We start from the raw sequence: 23492 nt of genomic DNA on the forward strand, positions 1-23492 counted from the left end.
GTATATTATTTTTATATATTGTACATTATAAAATATATAACAAATAAATTACCTAATAAAATTATAGGATCACTATCTATTTGTCAGTTCAACAATAAGATTCTGCTGGATATGACATTTGCTATTACTGTAATATTGTTTATTGCCTAATGTGTGCTTATATGAATTACCTAGAGATTTTACTATAATGGTCTGTGCTAACTGTCAAGATCTAGCTTTCTTTTGGGAATTTATGTTAATTAAATTGAAATCCAGTATTAATCAGTGTTATTCGTATATTGCATATAAATTTCAGCTGATATTCTACAGTTAAGAATTCTCAAATCTGCTTTCCTTTTTAAAAGCAGATCCCTATGGCAAAAAAAAAAAAAAGCAAGAATTAATAGTAGTTAATCCTTCCTAGTGGTTTGTGTGCATGGGGGATCAGTGTGAAAGATGGGTACTGCTGTGTTAACTTTCATTACTCCAGCTGTTAACCAGATGTTCAAAACAAGTAAATTGCCCTGGAATGGTTTTCTAAATTCTTCTTCTTAATCTGTTAAATTATGCAAATATTTTTAATATTTGATTAAAATATTTTTAATCGTGTACCTAAAGTCCTTCTATATAATTAGCAAGATATAAGGATTCTGGAATAATGTGAATACAATAACTTTGGAATGATGAAATGTAAAAGCAATTAGCATTGAGGCTGACAGAATATATATTGTGTTGTAATAAAAATATTTACACAATACATTAAAAATCAATAGAATTCAGACTAAAATTTACTTAAAGGAGAATATGCTTTCCTAACACATGTAAATATAAAGATATTCAAGATAATAAAAAAATAAATAAATGAAGAGAAAATGGAAGGAAAACAAGTTTTCTGATGTATTTTTCTGATAATAATTTTAAAATTATCTTATTTCTTTAGCTTTTGACTAACACTGGCCTACAAAAAAGCCTCTGAATTACCCTGCTTGAAATAAATGAAGTAGCTGTTCTTTTTATGAAGAAAAATAATTTTGTTTTGATTACTTCCTCTTAGGAAACTCTTACACTCTAAAATACTGAATCATTATCATTTTTTTAAAAGTTTGAATCAGTTTGATTTTCAGTAATAGTTGCCAGGACTAAGAAAATTCTACAAATAATTTTTTTAAAATAATTGTTCAAGATTGCATTATCTATTCCTAATAGGATAGTATTCATTTTCAGCGTCCAGAAATAAAAGTTTAGACTTTAAAAAATATATATTTTAAAGACAAAAAAGTAAACAAAATATTCCCAGAGCTGGGGAATGAACTTTTCACCTCTCTTTGTTTTTATATATAACTTGTATCTTCCGGTATTAGAGAACCTTAAACTAACTATAAACTATTTTGTTGAATATAATGGCATCTTACCAATTTAAAATTATCAACTTATAAAGAAAAGATAATTGTAACTCTAGTTTTATTTTGATCTTCTACAATCATAATTACAGAGAAGATTAAGTACCTAGTTGTGCTAATGTGGTGCTAAATGAAGTTCAAAGCAATTAAATTGCAAAGTATTTCACATCTATGCCCCCCTAACCTAAGACATTCATATTTCTCTAGAACAAAATATTAAAAAATATATCTATATCTAAATGAACATTTACATTCATTGAAAATATTTTAAAATTTTTATATTAATGAGCAAAAGGCATTTTATAAGCTTTGCATGTCTCAAAGCAGGTCAAAATTTAATGCCTCAATTTTAATCACTTGGAGTTTTCTTGGGAGCGATGATACAAGAGTTCTCTGAATAAACAACTTGTTGATAAAAAGAAGAAAGCACCATTATTATTGTAGATCAATGCAACCTACAGCTTGGGAAACAATGTTGTAAGGAGCATTAATGGAGCTACTTAAACGTATCTGAGGAAATATACTTTGAAATGCTTAAACTAAAATTTTATTATATTTTAATGTAGTTATAAAGGATTGCCTGAGTTGAGTGACTTTTGGATTACTGAAAAATATTATATTGCATTTATCTTTAGAGTGGTGGTATAGGGCAAGGGCTAAGAGCATATACCTGAATTTAGCTCTGCCCCTTCATGAAAGGGCACTGAGCAAGTCATTTAACCTCTTTCTGTCTTGCTTTTCATCTGGAAAATGATAGTTATATTAGGTATCTTATGGGACTTTCAGGAAGCCTAAAACCTAAGATTTTACTTGGCTCAGAGGAAGGAATTCATTGACATTGTGATCATATAATACATAAGTAAAGAAGTCTATGGAGAAATAAAAAAGTATCGGCTAGTGTCCGTTTTGTTCCATCTGCATTCTCTTTAAAACACCCAGTGCTGATGGCAAATTTCTATGAATCGATTTCCTAAGTAGCCATTCCCCACGAGTGACAATTTAACAGAAAATTTTATTACATTAGGATTTTTATTGTGCAAAGCCAGTTTTAGCAAGTTGTAATTAGTCAAAATAAATGTTAGGCCGATAAAACCTGAATTAAGTAAGATTTATATAAGAAATCAGAATACAGTTTCACCTGTTAATATTGTTCCACTTGTTCAAAGGCATAAAACTGTTTTTAAAAAGTTTTAGCAAGTAATTACATTTGTCAAAAGTCTTCAAAAGTATTTTAGGTAGAAATTAGGTGTTTCATTTATCTACTAAATTTGCTGAGTAATCACATCGGAACTACACCATAGCTTGCTACTAGATTATATTTGTCCTCTTAAATATTCAACCTAAAACCCGCAGAGGACAGATTCCTGTAAATTTCAGGAATAATACAAAAATACTTCATGAAATTAAGAAGCTCTACCTACATTATTCCATATTTTAGTCTGTTTGTAATTCACCTAAATTGCATTACTTAAAAATTAACATATTTAACTTTTAATAACTTAATATGGAACAGAGACCCATGCTTATTTGTGGTGCCTTTGCTTCCTAGAAAAAAAAAGTCTATAAAATTAAAATTTCCCCCAGTTTCTTTTAACACTTAGCATAAATTTTCAAAAAGACTACATCTATGTTTATTGTTCTCTAATACTAGCTTTTGACTTTGGGAAGCAAAAGGAAAAAAAAATGTGTTTATTTTTAAGTTGCTTGACTGATGTAAGAGTGGAAGCTTATTATGAAGTGATTCATTAAATTTGTGAACTTCATCTACAGATGACAAAAGATGGAGCTGAATAAAACTGAACTCATTATACTTCATTTACTGTGAGCAACCTAAACTTAAGGTATGCATTACTTTTAAAAACCTGAATTAAGAGAATGGCCCATTCCTACATTATGTGTACATCAATCCTGTTTTCTTTTTGTATAGAGTACATTAAAAAAAAAGAAATTGCACAGATTTGCCCTCTATTTTACACATGAAGAAAATGTGGTTCACAGATATGAAACAAACTGCCAAGAATCACATAGCTAGTGGAAAGGGAACTAGGAATCAAGCTCTGAAATGTTTCAGAATCAAGCTGAAATTCTTACTCTTCCATTGACATAAAAAATAAAAAGCAAAATCAAAGAATCAGTGTTTTCTCAACAGAAGATCAGAATCTTAGTTAAAAATGTCAAGCCCAGCACATCATCCAACAATTTGTGATTTGTATCATTAGAAGACAGACCCTTACTTCCCATACATCCCCATGAAATAAACTAATAAAAAGAAAACATTTACTAGTTTATGTTGGAAACAATAATAACAAAGACATTTTGGATACCACTCTCTAACTTCTAAATGGCTTTCATATTTTGTAGTTTTATTTCCCATACAATCCTGTGATGATCCTTTGTATGTTTATAAAAGTGTAAACTACAACTGTCAGAAAAAATAAAAAGATGTAACTTGCCCAAAATTGCTGATATTACTGGCAAACTCTCACCCACAAGGCAGTTCTTCAATCTTCTAATCCAAAATTTCTCAGAATCAAAGGACTATAGAGTTAAAAACCTAGCCTCATATTTCTAACTATTGTTTGTAATGTCCAAAAGTAAAAGCTTAATGAAATTGAAAATAAAAAGAATGATTATTCAGAAAATGAAATGTGGATTCATATTTTACTGCTATTTTCCTACATTAAGCCTATGAATAAAGTTTTAAAAGGAGGCAGTGAGTAAGATATTTCTCAAGAAAAACTGATCGCTCATAATGATAGCTTCTTTTATTTTAACATGTGTACCAATCCTTAGAAAGAAATATGAATACAGCTTTTAACTTGATATAACCATATAATATGAATCCATTTAGATTCTAACATTATTAAGAAACAACTAGATCAAAGGGATGTACATACTCTCAAGAAAATATTCAGAAGATGATATTGATTAGGTGGCCAAATCAAATCAAACATCACTGATTTCATTTTGAAAGAAAAAAAATGGTGATGTGTGAAGAGAATGGTTCCTTTTTTAAATGAGGAGTAAAGGAGAATAGGTACGTCAATTTAGATGGTGTTTCTTAGGAACATAGGTACTCTGAGGAAAATAAAGAGTAAAAGAAACAGTGCACTTCTGTAGACTGAACAATCCAAGAGATATGTTAATTTCTACAAGGCCTATAAATAAATGAATTAGTTTTTATTATGAATGAAAATTTTATTTGTTGTAGTACAGAAACAAGTTGTAAAGTATTCAAGTCATCTAACTAATGAAATTAAACATTTATTCAACTTGTACTAACAGTCCAGGCATTGATGTGTTTTGTGTGTATGTGTCCACCTATGTAACATTCGCCACCTCACTCAATCTCCCAACTTCCTCACCAAAATCAGCTTCTCTTCACAGGAAAAGAAAAGCAACAACAACAACAACAATAATAAAAACAAACAAAAAAAATAAAAACAACCATGAAGTTTAGAGATGTGTGTCATATTCTGAAAGCCACAGAGTTGGAAATGAAAAAGCCAATATCTGAACCCAGGATTCTGATTCTTTATCACCATAACATGGTGTGTCTTGCAGTGACTTTCTTTATACATATACATATACATATACACACACACACACACACACACACACACACACACACATACACACACATATATATAATATAATATAATGACTTTCTTTTTAATATATATTAAAAATAACTTTCATAAGGAAATATCTAAAACCTGAAACAACTGAATTTACAGCTATGGGATATGTAGAATCTAGTCTAGTACTTAACACAATTTCTAAGGAAAAATCAATGGTTACAGAGAATTTAAGACTTATTTTGTTATAACATTATAAGTGAGCATTCTTCAGAGCTTAAACAGAATTCTTTTTTTCAAATTGAAACTTGTTTTCAAGTTTTAGAAACATAATTGGCAAACGATTCACCCTTAAATTCACCCTTAAATTCATTCTTAAAACTTTAATATATCCATAGAAATCCACAGAATACTAACTGGAATGCATTTATTAAAAAGGTGCAATATATTTCTATTTATTTTTTTATTTATTGTTATTCCTATGATCCTCTCTCGTAAATGTATATTTAGTAGTCAGTAAATGTATTTTAACAAGGAATATTTTCAAACTTTGGAAAAGTGTCCTTTTCACATTATATAAGCATGTAACAATTGTAAGCATTCAATGCCGAATAGTTGTATAAATATGTGTATATGTATGAGATATACACACAGTTAGGAAATGAACAGGTAATTTGCTCCATTCTTGAATTTTCTTCAGAATATATAATAATAAATAAAATAAAGATAAGAAAACACTTGTTTTCTATTTTAATTTTTCAGTTGCTCAATAGTTTGTATACTCTTCTTTGACTCCTGGAGCATATCTCATATAATTAATGAGCACATCACAATCCAAACTTCTTGAGAATAGAAAAGCCAGGAAAATAGATGAAAAGCATGGTCCATGAGCAGGCTTGCCAGCATGCTACTAACATTAGCAGAACTATTCCCTCCCCAGTAAGAAAAGCAGAGGCCCGTTTAAAGTTTACATCAGTCTATTTCCCCTCCCACCTCTCAGGGAAGAGAAGAATTTTTCAGTGACAAAAGCCCACCTACTCAAAGGGGAGGTTAATTATTGCTACATAATTAACCTCACAAGAAAATTATTAAAATTAATGAAGCAATACTCAGTTAGAAATGCCCCATGAACTACTATAGAAATATTTGTTTACAAAAAAACAGCTACATGTGTATTAATAACAGATCCTGTGGAAATCACCACAATTCCTATACACCAAGATTTATAAATCATACATATCTATAAAATAAAGCAACAAAGGGGAAGACAGGAAGAGAGGGAGGAAGGGGGAGAGAGGGAAAGAAAGAAAACAAAGTGGAACAGAAAAAGGAAGGTAGGCAGACGGAAAGGACAAAGGATCAGAGAGTAGAACAAGCTTGCACCTCTTGGCAAGAACTGTCATGCTAGAAGGAATGTTTTCCACAGTTATGCAACAATCACGGCTCCACAGAAAAAGACCATAACACCCGCTCTAATTTTAAAATACAAAAAAAAAAAAAAAAAAAAAAAACCACTCAAGAAACTTTTTGAACAAATGTTGAAAGAATGGTCTCATAAGATTTTTGTAGTTATCTTAGTATCAACTAATTCTTTTTATTTGTTTTTTATTTATATATGACAGTGAAATGCATTACAATTCATATTACACATATAGAGCACAATTTTTCATATCTCTGTTTGTACACAAAGTATATCACACCAATTCATGCCTTCATACACATATTTTGGATAATAATGATATCACATTCCACCATCATTTCTAACCCCTTGCCTACTCCCTTCCCCTCCAACCCCTCTGCCCTATCTAGAGTTCATCTATTCCTCCCATGTTCTCCCTCCCTATCCCATTATGAATCAGCCTTCTTATATCAAAGAAAACCTTTGGCATTTGTTTTTTGGGGATTGGCTAACTTCACTTAGCATTATCTTCTCTAACTCCATCTACTTGCAAATGCCATGATTTTATTCTCTTTTATTGCTGAGTAATATTCCATTGTGTACATATGCCACATTTTTTTTTTTTTATCCATTCACCTATTTAAGGGCATCTAGGTTGGTTCCACAGTTTAACTATTGTGAATTGTGCTGCTATAAACATTGATGTGGCTTTGTCCCTGTAGTATGCTGTTTTTAAGTCCTTTGAGTGTAGATCGAGGACAGGAATAGCTGGGTCAAATGGCGGTTCCAGTCCCAGTTTTCCAAGAAATCTCCAAAATGCTTTCCATATTGGCTGCACCAATTTGCAGTCCCACCAACAGTGTATGAGTGTACCTTTTTTCCCCACATCCTCGCCAAAACTTATTGTTGTTTGTCTTCATAATAGCTGCCATTCTAACTGGAGTGAGATGAAATCTTGAGTGGTTTTGATTTGCATTTCTCTAATTGCTAGTGATGATGAACATTTTTTCATATATTTGTTGATTGTGTATCATCTTCTAAGAAGTATCTGTTCAGGTGGTTGGCTCAATTATTGATTGGGTTATTTGTTTTTTTGATGCTTAGGTTTTTGAGTTCTTTATATACCCTAGAGATTAGTGCTATATCTGATGTGTGAGGGGTAAAGATTTGCTCCCAAGATGTAGGCTCTCTATTCACCCCAAAGATTGTTTCTTTTGTTGAGAAGAAACTTTTTAGTTTGCGTCCATCCCATTTATTGATTCTTGATTTTAATTCTTGTGTCAAAGGAGTCTTATCAAGGAAGTTGGCCTCTTTCATCACTAGATAGATATTCCAAACAAAAGCTGAACAAAGAAACTATATAATTAAATAATACAATTCATAACTTAGACTTAACTGACATATAGAGTATTACATCCTTTAAGGAGAGAATACACTTTCTTCTCAGCAGCACATGGATCCTTCTCTAAAATAGACCACATACTATGCCACAAAGCAACTCTTAGCAAATATATAAAAGTAGAGATACTACCCTGCATTCTATCAGATCATAATGCAATGAAATTAGAAATCAATGATAAAACAGTATCAACTAATTCTAACCAGACTAAAACAAGAACATTTTCATAAGTAGCTAAAATGAATTCCAGAATGTTAAAGAAAGTTCAGATACAGCTACCTGAATATACATAGATGAGTTCCATTAACCAAAATATGACACACTAACATGGCCATCACATTATCAGAATTGAATTACAGAACACATCAGCCTTAAACACCTTTTAGCACAATCACAATGACTATTCCTCCTCAACTAGACACTGAATAAGTCACATTAGGCTAGGTTAAGCTGCAATAAAAAGAAAAAACAATACTCAATGTTTCCAGAGAGGAAAATTATTCCTTGTTCATGCTTCACAACCATCACAGATTTGCAAGAGCTTGGAGCATGGGATCCTCTCACTTTAGCATTTCAACAACTCTGGCTAATAGAAAATCCCCTTCTCTTTAGGTACAGGTCTTCATGCCAGAAATAAAGAGACTTTTGTGGTCTTACTTCAGAAATGCAATGACCCAGCTCAGAAGTAAGCAGCATCAGTTTTGCGCACAGTTCACTGGACACATTCATATGGTCCCATACAAAAATTAGTGGTCAATAAACACAATTGCTCTATGTGCCCAGAACTGGAGAAGTCTGAAAATATTTGGTGAAGAGTATTAATGACAATACCAATGGAATGTCAATGCTAATAAGTTTTTTTTACTGTCAATTTAGAAATGCTCTTCAGTTGTGGGTGTCCATTATGGGTGAATAATCAGAAGAATTAAAAATGTCTTTCATTGCCATAATAATTTTCATTTATTCCAAGAAACTTGGCAGTTTGTAACTGACTTATTGATGACAAAAGTAAATAAACAAACAATAAAAGGGAGAGCCAGAATGAAAAATAACACAAACATAATACTTAACAAAAATTTTAAATTAGGGCTTCTGAATATTTATCAGAAGGATTCTAAACGAATATTCATATTTAGCTAGGAAAACTAGTATGTGAGCAGGAGATTTGCTTAGAGTAAGTTAATTTGGGGGGGAAAGGGGTGTTTGCGAGTACATGATATAAGATGCAAGTGTTTTCATGTCCAAAAGAATAGAGAGAAAGATGGAGAACTGTGGTGCTTCCACCATGTCCCATATGGACTCTCAGGGCAAACTGGCTCTAAGTATATTTTGAAGAAAGTGTTTGCATGATAGAAATAAGAGGTAAGTCATGAGCAGGTCTCCTACTGGACAAGTGTAGCATGGAGTAGATAAGAAGGAATCTGGCCTGAACCCAGCATGGCTTCACTGTAAGTTCACTCTGTCAGAGGAACACAGATACATGCCTGGGAGAGAGACAGCCAATACCCACCAGACAGGATAAGACATGATGGAGAACTGGCCGAGATCACTGATGGGATATTTCCCAAGAAGGACCAAAGAGGGCTGAGAAGCACACAGAGAAGGCCAAGGGCTTGCATGAGAGTTGGGTGTCAGACCAAGACAAACCTGAGCTTTGTGCTGGGTAGCAGGAAGCAGGGTATAGAGAAAAATTGACCACAAGTATGTGGGCCCTTTGATGTAAAAAAGTTATGAATCTTGCTCTGAGCAAAACATTGTAAAAACCAAAATAGTAGTTGTTACACATTCTTGGTGATAATAAGAATTAAAATAATGGTTTCTCAGAGGAAAAGAATTTGTAACATTAATTTCTTCTGCATAGCATCATGGGGAGACTAAGATTTATATTTCTTCAGTGGTTTTCCAGCAGACTTGCCTTTGGGACCAACACAGGAAGGAAAGAAAGACTGATTAGGCAGGCTTCTGTGCCTCCTGACCACCAACCAAAACACCCCTACATATGGACTTAAATATTAGCTTTAATTTAGAGAGACAAAATCAAGTTCTACTGCTAAGGGGAAAAAGTTGTATTATTTCATATCCTACCATTTACTTATTTCTAAATCAGTGCTTTGATTTAGTGGATCAACTTCTACTCTGCTTCTAAATTCCCACAGATCTATTTTTGTGGTTTCTGTGGTCTGAGGATGCAGAGGCCAGAGGCAAGCATATGCAATATTTATTATGCCTAGAACTCATTTATGCCCTTTGTAACCAATTGAACACCAAAATATAGTCATTGGAAAATTCCAAGGAAACCACTAACGAGAAAAAAAGCCATACATTTTTAAGAGAGTAGAATTTTAATACACTTCAAGCAAGGCATTAAAAGATTGTATTCTGTGCAAATGGAACAGAGGTAATTACTTTCTCATATATGAAAGTAAAGCTTAGTGAAAATTAAAAAAGGCCACTGTAACTCGTTAGTTTCTCAAGCATCACTTAAAAAATATACACTGTTCATCTTCTAAGTTTCAAAACCCGAGGTCTGCCAAAGAAAGCTGACCACAAGCTAACATGTCTGTAAAGGACACTGACCTCTCTGGGGAGCCAAAATAAACTGTAATTTCTCAGTCTACTGTGCAGAAGCAGATCTTTGCAAGTCCACCAGATTTATATAGAAAGATTATATAAGTAAACAGACTTTTGTCTTCCCAACGTGCCTTCTTTTCCAGTATTATTATGAGTAGGAAATATAGAAAAAATATTTCCAAAATATCCAATATACACTTAACTTTGGTTATTGTGTTACCAATTCAAAAAATATAATAAATTTGTGTATCAGAATAAGTTCAGAAAGACAAAGATGAGTCTTTGTTTTTCGTTGTTTTTCAGACAGTTCTTTATCTCTTGTGCTCCTTTGTGTCTATAAAAAGGCAACAGATAATCATAAAGAAAAAATAAAATACTGTAATTTTACTTATGAAACTCTAAGTTTAGCTGCCATGATTTTTTTTCTTTGGAATAAAACAAAGAAGTAATTTCAAAATGTGTATGTGTTGTTGTTGTTGTTGTTGTTGCTGTTGTTGTTCTTTATTTGCTTTGAGAAGGATAGTAAAAACAAGAAGCAAAATAAAATTGAATTAGCAATGAAAATTCCATTTTCATTTTATCTTTATATCTTTGTAATGATATAAAATTAGAACTAAATCTTCACCTGTCAGGAATTTTCATGTCTTACTTGAGAGTTTTGAAGTAACTTATTTTTACTTGTCAATCACAGAAAAATATTTTTGAATGTTCAGTGAAGTTCAAATGTTCCAGTGTCACATTAGCATTGAAAACAATGTATAATTGGTATATACAAAGCTAGACATTCAAAAAACAGGTCAATATAGCAAAACTTTTGAAGACTCTAAATTGAAAGGAATTATTAATATGAAAGATGTGTACATGTATATACTAAGTGTAGACTAAGTATAAAAAATTACAATTAAGATAAATAAACTGATTAACTGATTTTAATTTTCATTAATTCTTTAAGTTATTCATTTTATTACTATTATCATTTATTTCCCTATTCACTTTGACTGTCTATGTGACAATATGAAAAAGGACATAGTATTCTATATAGCCTTTTGCACATTAAATGGAAGTCTGAAAATTTGAAACATTGGTTTCAGGTCATTCTCACGGGTGATCAGAAATCACCTCACTACCACAATTGTACACCTCTGTCTTAGGGTTTTAGGAGGAAATAGATGCTGTCAATTAAGATAATCTGAGAGGAAAATACATTATAGATCTTGCTAGTTCAGTTCTGAGAGTGGCTACAAGAGCCTCAAAAGAAGTGGCCTGATGGAAAACATTACCTCCAACAGAGGCACATACTCTACCCACAGCAAACCATGAGAGAGGAGCCTGGAGGAAAAGACACCCTAGCCTTGCTCTTCTTCCACCCTCAACATGTATGTATAAGTCAGCATACCATAAGGTAACCAAGAAAACATAAAGACATTGTTTCTCCAAAACACAGACTTCCCCCGGTAATAATAAAGAGGTAAAAATCCAAGATAGATCATCTTAGAAATCTAGACAGACCCTGAACCTAAAACACATTAACACGTGTAGACTGAAAACAAACAACAAAAAATTTAAGACCCATATTTATTTAAATAACACATAGTGACTAGAACAATAATTTAATGAATCAAAGTTAATTTGTAAGACTAGTCTGCATTAAGTGCTATAGCAAAGTATAGATTGATTATTGTCCTGGCTAGATTCCAGGTAATTTTTTAAATGATTAAATCTATCAAATATTCCCACATAGTCTGTCATGGGGACTCTTTTTTACATTATAGAGATGCTATTCAATATAAATTCCAAAATGAGTTGTGTTCACATGAAATCACATTCCCATTATATATTTGCAGATTAGGGTTATATTGATTGCATAAGATTTGGACTTAGTAATGTTGAAAGAGCTTTATAACTGTCAATTAGTGATTCAAATTCCAGTGCTTCAGAAACAACAACAAAAAAAATCTATGGCTATCCAGTGTTCCAGTTTTTCATTTGAACCAACTTGTGTGTTTTGTTTTAGAAAAATGAAGACACTGATCTTTAGCATGTTCTGCATTAATTGATGCATGCTAATGGAAAAAATAATATATGACTCACATAGCTATTGCCCAAATAAAACAATATGTACAATAATACTTTGCAAACTGGAAAGCATTTGCTGAATGTCATATTTTATTATATTCTGTTAATTTATAAAATTCTCTACTTTCTTAGAGGAGATATGTATATGAAGTTTTTCTTTAAAATGTGTTTTATTGGAGAACAAATTATTACTGTTAAGATATTCAAGTCCCAAAATTAATTTTTTGAAGCTTATAGATTTTTTAATCACCTTAAAAGGAAGGAACATCAAAAATAACTCACCAGGAGAGTACATTACCAAGGGAAACAAATGTTTCTAATTCCAGACATTCCTATTACCTAATCATACCTATTGCTAAAAAATGATTTCACCTAGTTATCCTTCTCTGGTTGACTCCCCAAGTTCCTTAATGCTTTTTATAATGTCTGAGTGAACTTAACAATATTTTAAATATTGCAATCTGGTTTCATTAGTGTTCTAATATCATTCCTATGCCCATTTTGTTCTATTTTTCTAAACAACACTCTGTTCCAAAAGAAACTTGCTATTTAAGAAATAATTTGAGAATAATATGTCCAGGATTAGGTCAGCAGGTAAATTATTTCATTTTCATTTAATATGGTAGAATTCAAACAAAAACCATTTGCCTTCACATTTCATATGTCCTAGGCATAACGAATATGCAATAGGTAGTTGGTTTAGGGGAAAATGCTCATCAACAAACATAATTTTGGAAAAAGCTTTTATTCACTCAATTAATTTTGAGAATTACTGCTGCATATCCATGTTTTCTCTATGCATTTATTATTTGCTGCACTTTCTGTGCAAACTAAATATTTTATTAACCAGTAGCAACTTGGTTGCTAAGTCATTCTCTGCAAGTCAATAAAATTCCTACATCATAGTTGAAAGATAACTGCATGTAGAGCATACAGCATTGTGTGGAATCTTACAGATACATATTATAATTTCATTTAAAAATATTAGAATCTTCAAATTAGTACTAATAAATGTTTTGCTTTCTTTTCAATATCTGAATATGTAAGCCTTACAGAGGATTTTGTGGCTCAGTGGTCTATAATAACTGACCAAAATTCCGTGAGAGAAATACCAGCAAAGTCACAACGATTTTTATCTCAATGGTTTAATATAGACTAGCATTTCAATATAATTCCCTTTCAAGCAAAATATCAAAACAAAATATCAAAACATAATCTTCATTTTGTATAATTTGGCAAAGATTAAAATACTTGGAAACAATTTAACTTCAATAGTTCTGCTGCCCATCAGTAGTGATGACCAAAAGATCCCTCTCTAGACCTAGAATGATTCATAGTCTACCAGTTAGATCAGTTCCAATATTAGTCATCAATATACATGAAGAACAACAAAATGATGTGGAAATGCTATGCTGCCTTTTCTTTATATCATACAAAATATACACACATCTGTGAGGCTTAATCAGTCTTTGTTAACTACCCTAAATTCATAGACAAGTTCAAATAATTAAGTGACAATCTACATCATTGTTATCAACTCTTTATGGTTCATAGCCAAAGAATAAAAACAGTTTTTTAAAACAGAATTTAAAAGATAGGGTAAAGTCAACCTGATATACTAAATACCATACAAGGATGATACATGAGAAACAGGAAGAAGATTCACAACTGTACCAACTGTAAATGATATACTTAAATAAATTCCTGCTTCACAAGGGAATATCAGGTGCAGTTTCAAACTCAGTCAGAAACTTCCCAGTAAATATTTATTTCACCTACAATGCACAGGATGTTAAGAGAACCCATGTTTAATGTTCGGACCTACCATTTATCATACTGGAGACTACACTTTCTAAACCAAACTATTTTATTATTAACAGCATTCCTTTGAATTCAATCTGTTCATTAGAGTTTCATTCATATTCACATACAAATAAAAGAAAACTTTCTTAAGATTTCCAAATCAAATTCCCATTCTAGACCCCAGGTTTACACTTATTAATAAAAGGATTCCATGCACAATACATCAGGGCTAAGTACTCAGTAGACTCCTAATTCCTAAATAAATGAATATCTGTATAACAATGAAAATACCAAGGGAAGAAAGTTTTTAAACCAATGAAAGTACCTCTCCCTCCCTTATCTCCCTCTCTCTCCCTTCTTCTCTCTCTCTCTCTCTCTCTCTCTCTCTCTCTCACACACACACACACACACACACACACACACAAACTCTCCCACATTTAAAACAAGGTTACAATGATTCTCAAAACTTTGCAAGCCCAATGTCAATAGCAATCAGAGTGATGACTAAAATCACTTCTCTTCTTTGCTGTTCCTCCTTCCCCAATCCAAAAGTGAAAAGGTAAAGATAAAATGGAGCCCAACCTTGTATACGGAAAATTAGTTAAGAGGTAAAAGAAAGCAAAATAAAAAGCCCAAAACAACAAAACATGTGGCGCACTATGGGAATTCAGTTTAATATTTTTGATGTTAACATTTTCCATCCTAGACACATGTCATCCATGTCTAGATTATGCCATTATGCAAAAATTATAAAAATTATAATGTTAAACACATAGAAGAAAACTTTATAAGAATATAAAAATGTCTGAAATAGGGGCTGGGGTTTGGGCTTAGTGGTAAATTGCTTGCCTGGCATGTGTGAGGCACTGGGTTCCATCCTCAGCACCACATAAAAACAATAAACAATAAAGGTATTGTGTCCATCTACATCTAAAAATATTTTTTTAAAAAAAAGTTTGAAATGTAATGTGAAATGATTAAGTGTAATGTGATCTTTTTATCAGAAATTATTTTGATCCATCAGATATTAGAGAAGATTTGATAGGGGGAAAAAAAAGATGTTGATACTTATAAAGGCCCTCACAAAATTGAGAAATGTGCCAAGTGTTTTATATGTGCAATGTCATTTGACACAACATTCCATTGTGATAGGTATCACTCCCATTTTATTAATAAGTTAAGTGCTGTCACTTGTCAAAGGTGCTACAAGTGTCTGAGTCATTCTTAGGACTGAAGTCTACCATACAACAAATTATTCTTTTCATTTCAATGAAGTGACACACCTAGAAAATTTTAATACCCCTTTGATATCTTACTAGTTAATTGAATTAAGAAGAAATTTCCACACGCACTGACAAGAACTATAGTATCCCAAGCTATTAATTTTATTAGTTTTTTTTTCTTTCATTCTTGATGTAATTTCCTCTTTTTCTGTACCCTGAAAAAGAAGCATTACTGAGCCATACAAATATGAGAAGAAAAAACTAGTAGCACAAAGTAACAGTCATGTGGAAAGGCAGATTAAAGTATGGCTCTTTGCTTCATGATCTAAAAACCTTGCATACATGCTATTTACCAAAAAAAAAAAAAAAAAAAAGTTTACTTTTTAAAGAACTGTGATTTCTGATTCAAGGCCTGGTTGACTTTTGTAAATAACAAACACCAGACTGATTATAAAGATAGCTATATTTGATAGAATTAGCTATATCAAAATATCAGTTCAAGAATATAATTGATTCTTGTAGGAAATGAAGTAAAAAGAAGGATAAAATGAAGTTAGATTCTAAGCAAAGAAAAATTCCTATCTCAATTTTTGGGAAAAATTAATTTCTGTTATGTTTGTCTATAGCGGTAATAAAATCTTGCTGAAATGCACATTGGCAGATGTGCAATCAAGGCACATGAACTATGTACACAGCACAGTTAACTTCCATTTTAATGTCTCTCTTAATATTTTCTATCTGTTGCTTACAAAAAAATATGCTGCATCATTATAGAGGTTTTTTTTTCATTACACACTAAAAAATGAACTACTTTCTAAATTATCTTCCAAAATTCTAAGATAATAAAAGGAAAAATTATGGCATTTTACTGGAACATACCTATTATTTTATCTTTGTTTTTACAATATCTTTATTTTATTTATTTATTCATTTATTTAATGTGGTGCTGAGGATCAAACCCAGTGCCTCAAACGTTTGAGACAAGCACTCTACCACTAAGCTAAAACCCCAGCCCAATTTTATCAATATTCTGCTCTTACTATATTTATAGTTCACAGTCAAGAATTAATAAAAAAGCACTGAACTAAATGTGCAAATAATCTTTTCCACATTTTTAAAAAGTGATCGCATGTTTACCTTAAATTCTGGAATAGAGCATTTGAGAAATATTATTAATGTTCAAGAAGAAAGAATCAGAGAAATGAAGACAGAAACTGACACATTCTCTTACCACTATTTCTTTTTAGATGGTCATGTAGGGCAAATCATATTAATTATTAATATTTTAAAATAAACATACTGAATTAAAATATATCTCAAAACTTCATTCTTGTTCTTTTAAAAATGTTATTAAAGAAACCCTTAGAGATCAGGAACTGCCATCAATAATACATTAATGGAATTGGAAATGAAATGAATGGTATTCATCTTCCCCTAAGTGGGGGAAGTAAAAGGCAACTACTCTCCTAAAGTGGTATATTTTTTATTCTTTTGATTATAATTGATTTGCTATCTTTCCTAGAGTGACATTTTAAGAAAAACATATTCAGTACAACTTTGTACGTTCTGATAAAGATTGCGGGATCATGGAAGTTAGTCACAAAGGAAATAACATCAAAGGAGTAGAAAGAAGAGGGTGAAAGGCAGCTCAAAAAGTAATGCCAGGGCAAAAATAGCAGGAAATAAATGAACATTCCTCAAGATTGTAAGTATGTGCCTAAAAGTGTGCATACCTGTGTGTGCACACACGTGAGCTGAAGTTTAGACAGGCACAGATTGAGGCTTCCCCTGGGTGGTGGAATGCCAAGGATTAGCAGAGGCAAAGGAGGAAGACAAGTGAATGTGTGTGTTCAGATTTCCTGGAATCTATACAGGGATCCCAATTTCCTTTCACATAAGTAGAGCCATTGATGTAAGTAGGAAACAAAGATTCCATTAAGGCTCATTATGTGATGTAGATATACGGGTGTGGAATTTTTCTGCTCAAACTGTTTTAATTATTTATTTTAAATGAAGGGGTAAGAAATAAAATTCGAGGCCACATTTTATATTTTAGCTATGTAGTCCAGAATCTTCAGTAAAAGAGTCCTGTAAAGTGTACTAAAGCCTTCAGGAAAACTGAGATTGTGTTATGAATAAATGTCTGTCCCCAGAACTTGTATCTGAAAACAGGTAAACACTGACGTTATCTGAGTTTCCTTAAAATACATATATTTAACAGTTCTGCATCTCTTTTTTTCTGAATATTCCACCCACACTTCCTTAGCATGTCTCTGAGCTATATTGTCTTCACCACCCTATCTCCAAAATCTTGAAACCTTTGTATATGTATATATCCATTATATGTAGACAGGTTTTAAAAATTACCTGAACTATGACATCATTATTTTTCATTTTTTTATTTACTTGATTTCTTGATTTCAAATAAAAACTGGTGAAATGATAACTAAGTTTCCATAAGTATATAACCTCCAAATTTGTTGAATATGGTCTTCAATAAGATCTTAAATCCACAAAAATTTAGTATTTGAATGAAGCATCTATCCAATAATTTGAATGAAGCATCTATCCAATAATGTTGCATTTTGTAATTGTTGGTATGACTACAAACTATAATAGTTTTCTTCCTGTCATTTAGGGTTATGAAATTCTTCAGCACATGCGTGTATTATTAAAGAACATTCTAGTAGAAATTCTCTCTCAAAGTAGGTATCCCATTCCAGAGAGTTTATTGCTTCCTCAGCAATCACAAAATATGATTTTTTAATTCCAATGGAGACAATCATGACATTCAACATTTGGAGTAGTTTTTCATCACCACTAGCATTACACAAAGCAATCTAGAGTTGCATTGAATTAAGTGTGAGAACTCTCCTGCCAAATCTATGTAGTAATACAGGCAGAAAAATTTATACTCAAGGCAAGCCTTCTTAGTCAATATTTATTACAATGAACAAAATGGAAGTCAAAAACTATGGAGAGTAATCTTGTATTTCTTTCTTTGATGACTTATTGGGTGCTTTTCCATAGAAAATGTGAAACATCAAGTAATATAAAATACAGGTGAATATTTTAAAACTTCATTTTAAAATCAAGAATTAAATATTATAATTACAGAAGATAGCTTGACTAAATTAAATATAAGCAATATAACTATATGCAATTATTAACCTCAAGCCCTATGAATATCATTATAGGATAGTTTGTTTGAAATGATATCAAATAATTCTTTCGTTGTAGTTCATATATCATTTATATCAAATATTTAAGATTTAATATACTTTGCATAAATTTGATTAAATTAAGAGTCTAGATTTTCACACTTTTCCTACAATGTTTCATAGCCAAAATATGTTTTATTTCATTCAATATATTCATTCAATGAGTCCAAGAATTCTGTAGTCTATATTTTATAAGAATTACCTACAAACACATCAGTTACAATTATGTCACCAGGAACTTCTTATCCTTACCTTTCTGACTCAGAGTATCTAAATAATTAAAAGCACAAAATTCAGACTTCTGAGAATATATACCATACAATTTTACTGATACTGTATAAATTCCTTGTTATATAAATTTCCTAATTCAGCTCTATCAACATAATAATTTCAAAATAATTATTTACTTGTCTATAGAAACATCCATTTCCATTTTGACATCCAATTAACTACAAGAAATATACATTCTTCGATGTGATTTAAACATCTAATGTCTAAAAATCACTCTAATTTTCATTCACTTACAAATCAAATGGTTGTCTACTACAACTTCTATAAATTCTAGCACTGTCTTAACCCACATCTCATGACCATGACCAGCAAAATGGTTGAAAATCATGCATACAACTTTGGCTTTTTCCCCCTTGATATCTTTCATTAAAAGAAAAGCTGCAAAAGTGGATTCTCTTTCTTCTGTCATAACCTGTCAATCTGCTGATAGAATTTTAACCATTAAAGAAATAGATTTCCAAATTTTATTAAAATGGCGATAAAGCAAACAAAAAACTCTAGTTTCTGATGTTAATTGGTTTTATTAGCCAGCTTGTAACAGCACATTTTCTGTGTGTACTGTAGCTTCTTATTCTAGGGGACACTAATTAGTTTTAAATGGTGTTAAATACCATCCCTGCAGTTGCAAGTGCTTCTCTGGGATTTTTACTAGAGAAAAGAACTCCTGTAATTTAAAACTACTTTGTTTTCTTCAGTCACAGCTGTTAGTGAAACACTGACCTGTAGAAATCTTGAAAGGTTTTCACCTTTCTGTCACTGTCATTAGCTAGCATTTATTTCCTTAACAGGTCTTTTCCCCTTGTGCCATTGCTCTACAGTAATTCCCATCCCCCAAATTGCAGCCAGCAGAGAAACAGCATTAAACTAGTTAGGCTCTTCTCTGCCCCCTCCCCCTTCCCTCCCTTACAAAGCCTTGGCTACCCTTAAAGAAAATTCTCCAACAACGTGTCAATTTTACATTGGTCACAAAGACAACTTCTGTTGGGGGAGGGGGAGGAAAGAGGGACTGGAGCTTGGCTGTCCCTTTCCACAGACTGGGATCTTTGTGGAGATCAGAAAACATTTCCTGCATAAGAAATCAACACACTCTCTGGTTGCAGGGACTGGGAGTAAGAAGGAATATGTATCAGCTCTGCCCTCAAAGGAATGGAACATAGCCATTAACCTTCCAAATAAGAAAGTCATTTTCTCAAAATATGTCATGCTTTCTTGCATTATTAAACATAATCCACAATCTCAAATCTTCTGATAGCTCTTCCACTGAGGATTGGGTGAAAGCCACAAATCACTCTTATACTTTATTTTTTCTCCGCATTTCCGTTGCACTGTTTTTTCCCCCTCCCTCTAGCTCACCTCTGAGATGTTCCCTCTCTCTGTGCATATCAACAGGAAACTGAGAAGACAGCAAAACACCACTTGCAAAATGCAGATCCCAATTCTTTAAAGATCAGAATGTGTATTAACCTGCAGGAGATTTCATAACCCCAAGACCTGACCCAGACAGTTTGCTCCCCCAGTGTTTCTCTTGGCCCACCAAAGAGCAAGAGTGCCAGGTTTATTGTACAAACCATCTTAAACAGAAGTCTGGCCCCGGGTACCCCTATTTTCAGATGTTAACAAGTCTCTTGGTCCAAACAGGTTTGCCTTGGAGAGTTACCTTTTGGTCATGTCAACCCAGCTCAAAGGGGTAAAAGGATAAGTCACACAGGGAAAAGCAAGTGAAAGGAACCATTTGCTGAATTGGAGCAAAAGGGAGAAGTCTGAAAATCCATTTCACAGGTAGGGTATGTGTGTGTAGATCTTGTAAGGGGATGCAGCTTGAAAAAAGGCACCCCTCTCTCTCTCCTTTTCCTCCCTGCCAACCACTAGTACAAGCTGACTTCACATTTCTGCATCTCTTTGCTCCTGAATATTCCACCTGCACTTCCTAGGCATGTCACTGAGCTATACTGTCACCATTCTATCTTCAAAATCTTGAGACCTAAAACAAGCTTAACAGACCTTCATCAGTGAAGATTCACAAATCAAATAAATCCAAAGATGGCAAAGGAGAAATGATTAGGTCTGAGTACTGAAACAGCACATGTCACTTCCATGCCACAAGCCCCCCCTCTCCCTTGCTGGCATCCATCTTCCCCAATCTTGGGGCACTTACCTTCTTTGGGTGGTCGTTTGGCCTCCCTGGTAAGATTGCAGACTTGAGTGGTTTGCAGCTCCTGGGTCAGGCAGCCCTCTGTCTGCTCATTCAGGGGCAACACGACGTTATTTAACAAAACCAAGGACTGGTCATCGATCCCCCACTCTCCCAAATGCTGAGGGCAGGTGCATTTTGTATACATGATCCCACATGATTCTGTTCTCCCATTTTCTGATTTTAAGCAGCTCTCCAACCAAGTGCATAATACATGGCAACCAAACTGGCTTGGGCTCACTTTGTTCAATACCAAAAACTCAAAAAAAGATTTCTGATCTTCTTCCCCTTTTTTCTGTAATCCTGGGAAATCAGATGGAAATACCCGACGTATTTGAATAAAATTTTTATCATATTGTAGAAAAACAAAAGCATTCTTGGAATTGCAGAGTTGCATTATAGAATGATTCTTTCTTAAAAGATCCTTTATTTTTTCATGGGAAAAATGATCAAACTGGTAAGCCAGGAGGGAAAAGTTAGAGCAGCTAAGGTCCTTTTTGGAAAATTTCAGGTAAATGCTATATTTGGTTGGATCTGGATTTTCCAGCGTCCAAGTGCAGTTTGTAAAGTTTTTGGGAAACATTTCACTTACAGAGTACGATCCATAAATGACTCCCTTCACCAAAGTTGAACACCAGAAGTCTTGGGCAGCATTAAATCCAAACATAACCAGGAGATAGGTGGAAAATATATAAATCAGCAGGTTACGAACAGCCTTCATCCTATGTCATTTGGCCTGTAAAATGGCAATGAAAGTAAAATGCAAGTCGGAGTCTACACGCATTGAAAAAAAATAAACTCCTTCCAATATTACAGCCAGCTGTTTTCAAGATTTCAGTGAAAAAAAAATTCTTTTTTATAAAAAAGGGCAGGTAATTTTTATTTTATATTGCTGGGAAATTATCTGTTGCTGTGTGAACAGCGCCCTCACGTGGCCCATCACAATGGTCAAATTCTCAACATTCAATTTAAAAATAACATTTAATAGATTATTAATAGGAATGCCCTAATTTATCCACCAGGGTTTCCTCCACAACCATTATCATTCTATCAAATGAATAAGGAAAACATGGGGTTTAAAATAATATAACCTAAATGTTAATCATTGAAACATTTTTAATCAATCTGTACAAACGTTTCTCTCCCTCAGTCTTCTGTCTGCAGTAAACATGACACAAAATCTAATCTGATAATCTGGGAGCAGCTGTCACCACATTATTTCTTTTCTCTTAAATGTGAAAAGTAATTACAATAAATTATAGCCACAATTTTAAAAGCACAAATGATAATTTGTTCCAGATGGAACATCATCTCCCAAATGCCCCTACTTGCCTTTTCAGAGGCTACCATGTGAACTGATAAGAAATTCCTCTGCAAAAACAAGAGCTTTCATGTGGATTAGTAGAATATTAAAGCCACCATCTGAGAAAAGGCATAGATGGGCAGATATACAGGGAAGACTTGTTGTTCAGCATCACCATTGAACCAGGATTTGAGGCAGTCATTTCAATGTGACATGCCCTCTTGGGATACATAAAGTGGATCACTGTATTAGTATCTGTATCCAAAGGCGATGTCAGTGAAAAATTCCAGAATTGCAGTAATTGAGCTGGTTTCTTTTAATTTTTTTTTAAATTAGGGTTATTGTGTCTAGACTTATCTACTGTAACTTAAGATTTACACATGGTAGATAAAAGATATTAGCATTTTCTTTCCTAGTAGATTTCAATTTTCGAATAGCTCTCTTTCAAACAACAGCTCCAAGGCTCCTCTTCTCTTCTTTTTAATTTTTAACCCTGGACCTGCATAATAAAGTAGTCCTTGATTATATTTACCTCTGTAAGTTGTTATCCAAAAATAACTTGAATATTTTTCAGCTTTAACCTTTAAGAAGTTATTTCTTAGAATAAATGACACTGCTTTTTGGTTCAGCCTTTGAGCTGATAAAAGTGATGCCAAGTTAATTATAAAAGTCTTTAAGCTGCAGTCTCTTCCACTGTTCTGTAAACAGAGACAGACATACAGACATAGATAGTTAAGAGTTTTCATGCTTTTTTTGCTTGGGTCCTCTTTGAACCAAAGGATAAAACCCTCTTCCTTCCCATTGCATAACACACACCAACGCATGCACTCCAAATCCAGTGACCAAAGTCCCTGAAGATAGATCTGCATTTTACAGATTATAATTTGAATTCTATGTTTTGATACGGGCAAAAACAGCCCCAACTCTAAATCTCTATATAGCAGCAGTTTAAAATAACGCTAGAACTGCTGGGACTATCAAAACTGTGTTCTCTGTTTCAAGCATATAGCTGAATGAGTAATGCCTTTCTTCTTAATAAAGATTAAAGATTAACAAAT

General features: G+C 32.8%; 1 protein-coding gene across 1 annotated transcript in view; it reads right to left on the minus strand.

The window, feature by feature from the left end:
* The window catches only part of Adgrb3 (adhesion G protein-coupled receptor B3), a 674891-nt gene extending 653039 nt beyond the window's left edge, over positions 1-21852 (minus strand). Inside the window, exon 1 of the mRNA XM_076860054.1 lies at positions 21096-21852. Coding sequence (XP_076716169.1) covers positions 21096-21852 — 757 coding nt within the window. The remainder of the gene's footprint in view (positions 1-21095) is intronic.
* Between the last annotated feature and the right edge of the window lie 1640 nt (positions 21853-23492).

The sequence above is a fragment of the Callospermophilus lateralis genome, chromosome 6 (assembly GCF_048772815.1).
Source record: "Callospermophilus lateralis isolate mCalLat2 chromosome 6, mCalLat2.hap1, whole genome shotgun sequence".
In the NCBI taxonomy this organism is placed as follows: Eukaryota; Metazoa; Chordata; class Mammalia; order Rodentia; family Sciuridae; genus Callospermophilus; species Callospermophilus lateralis.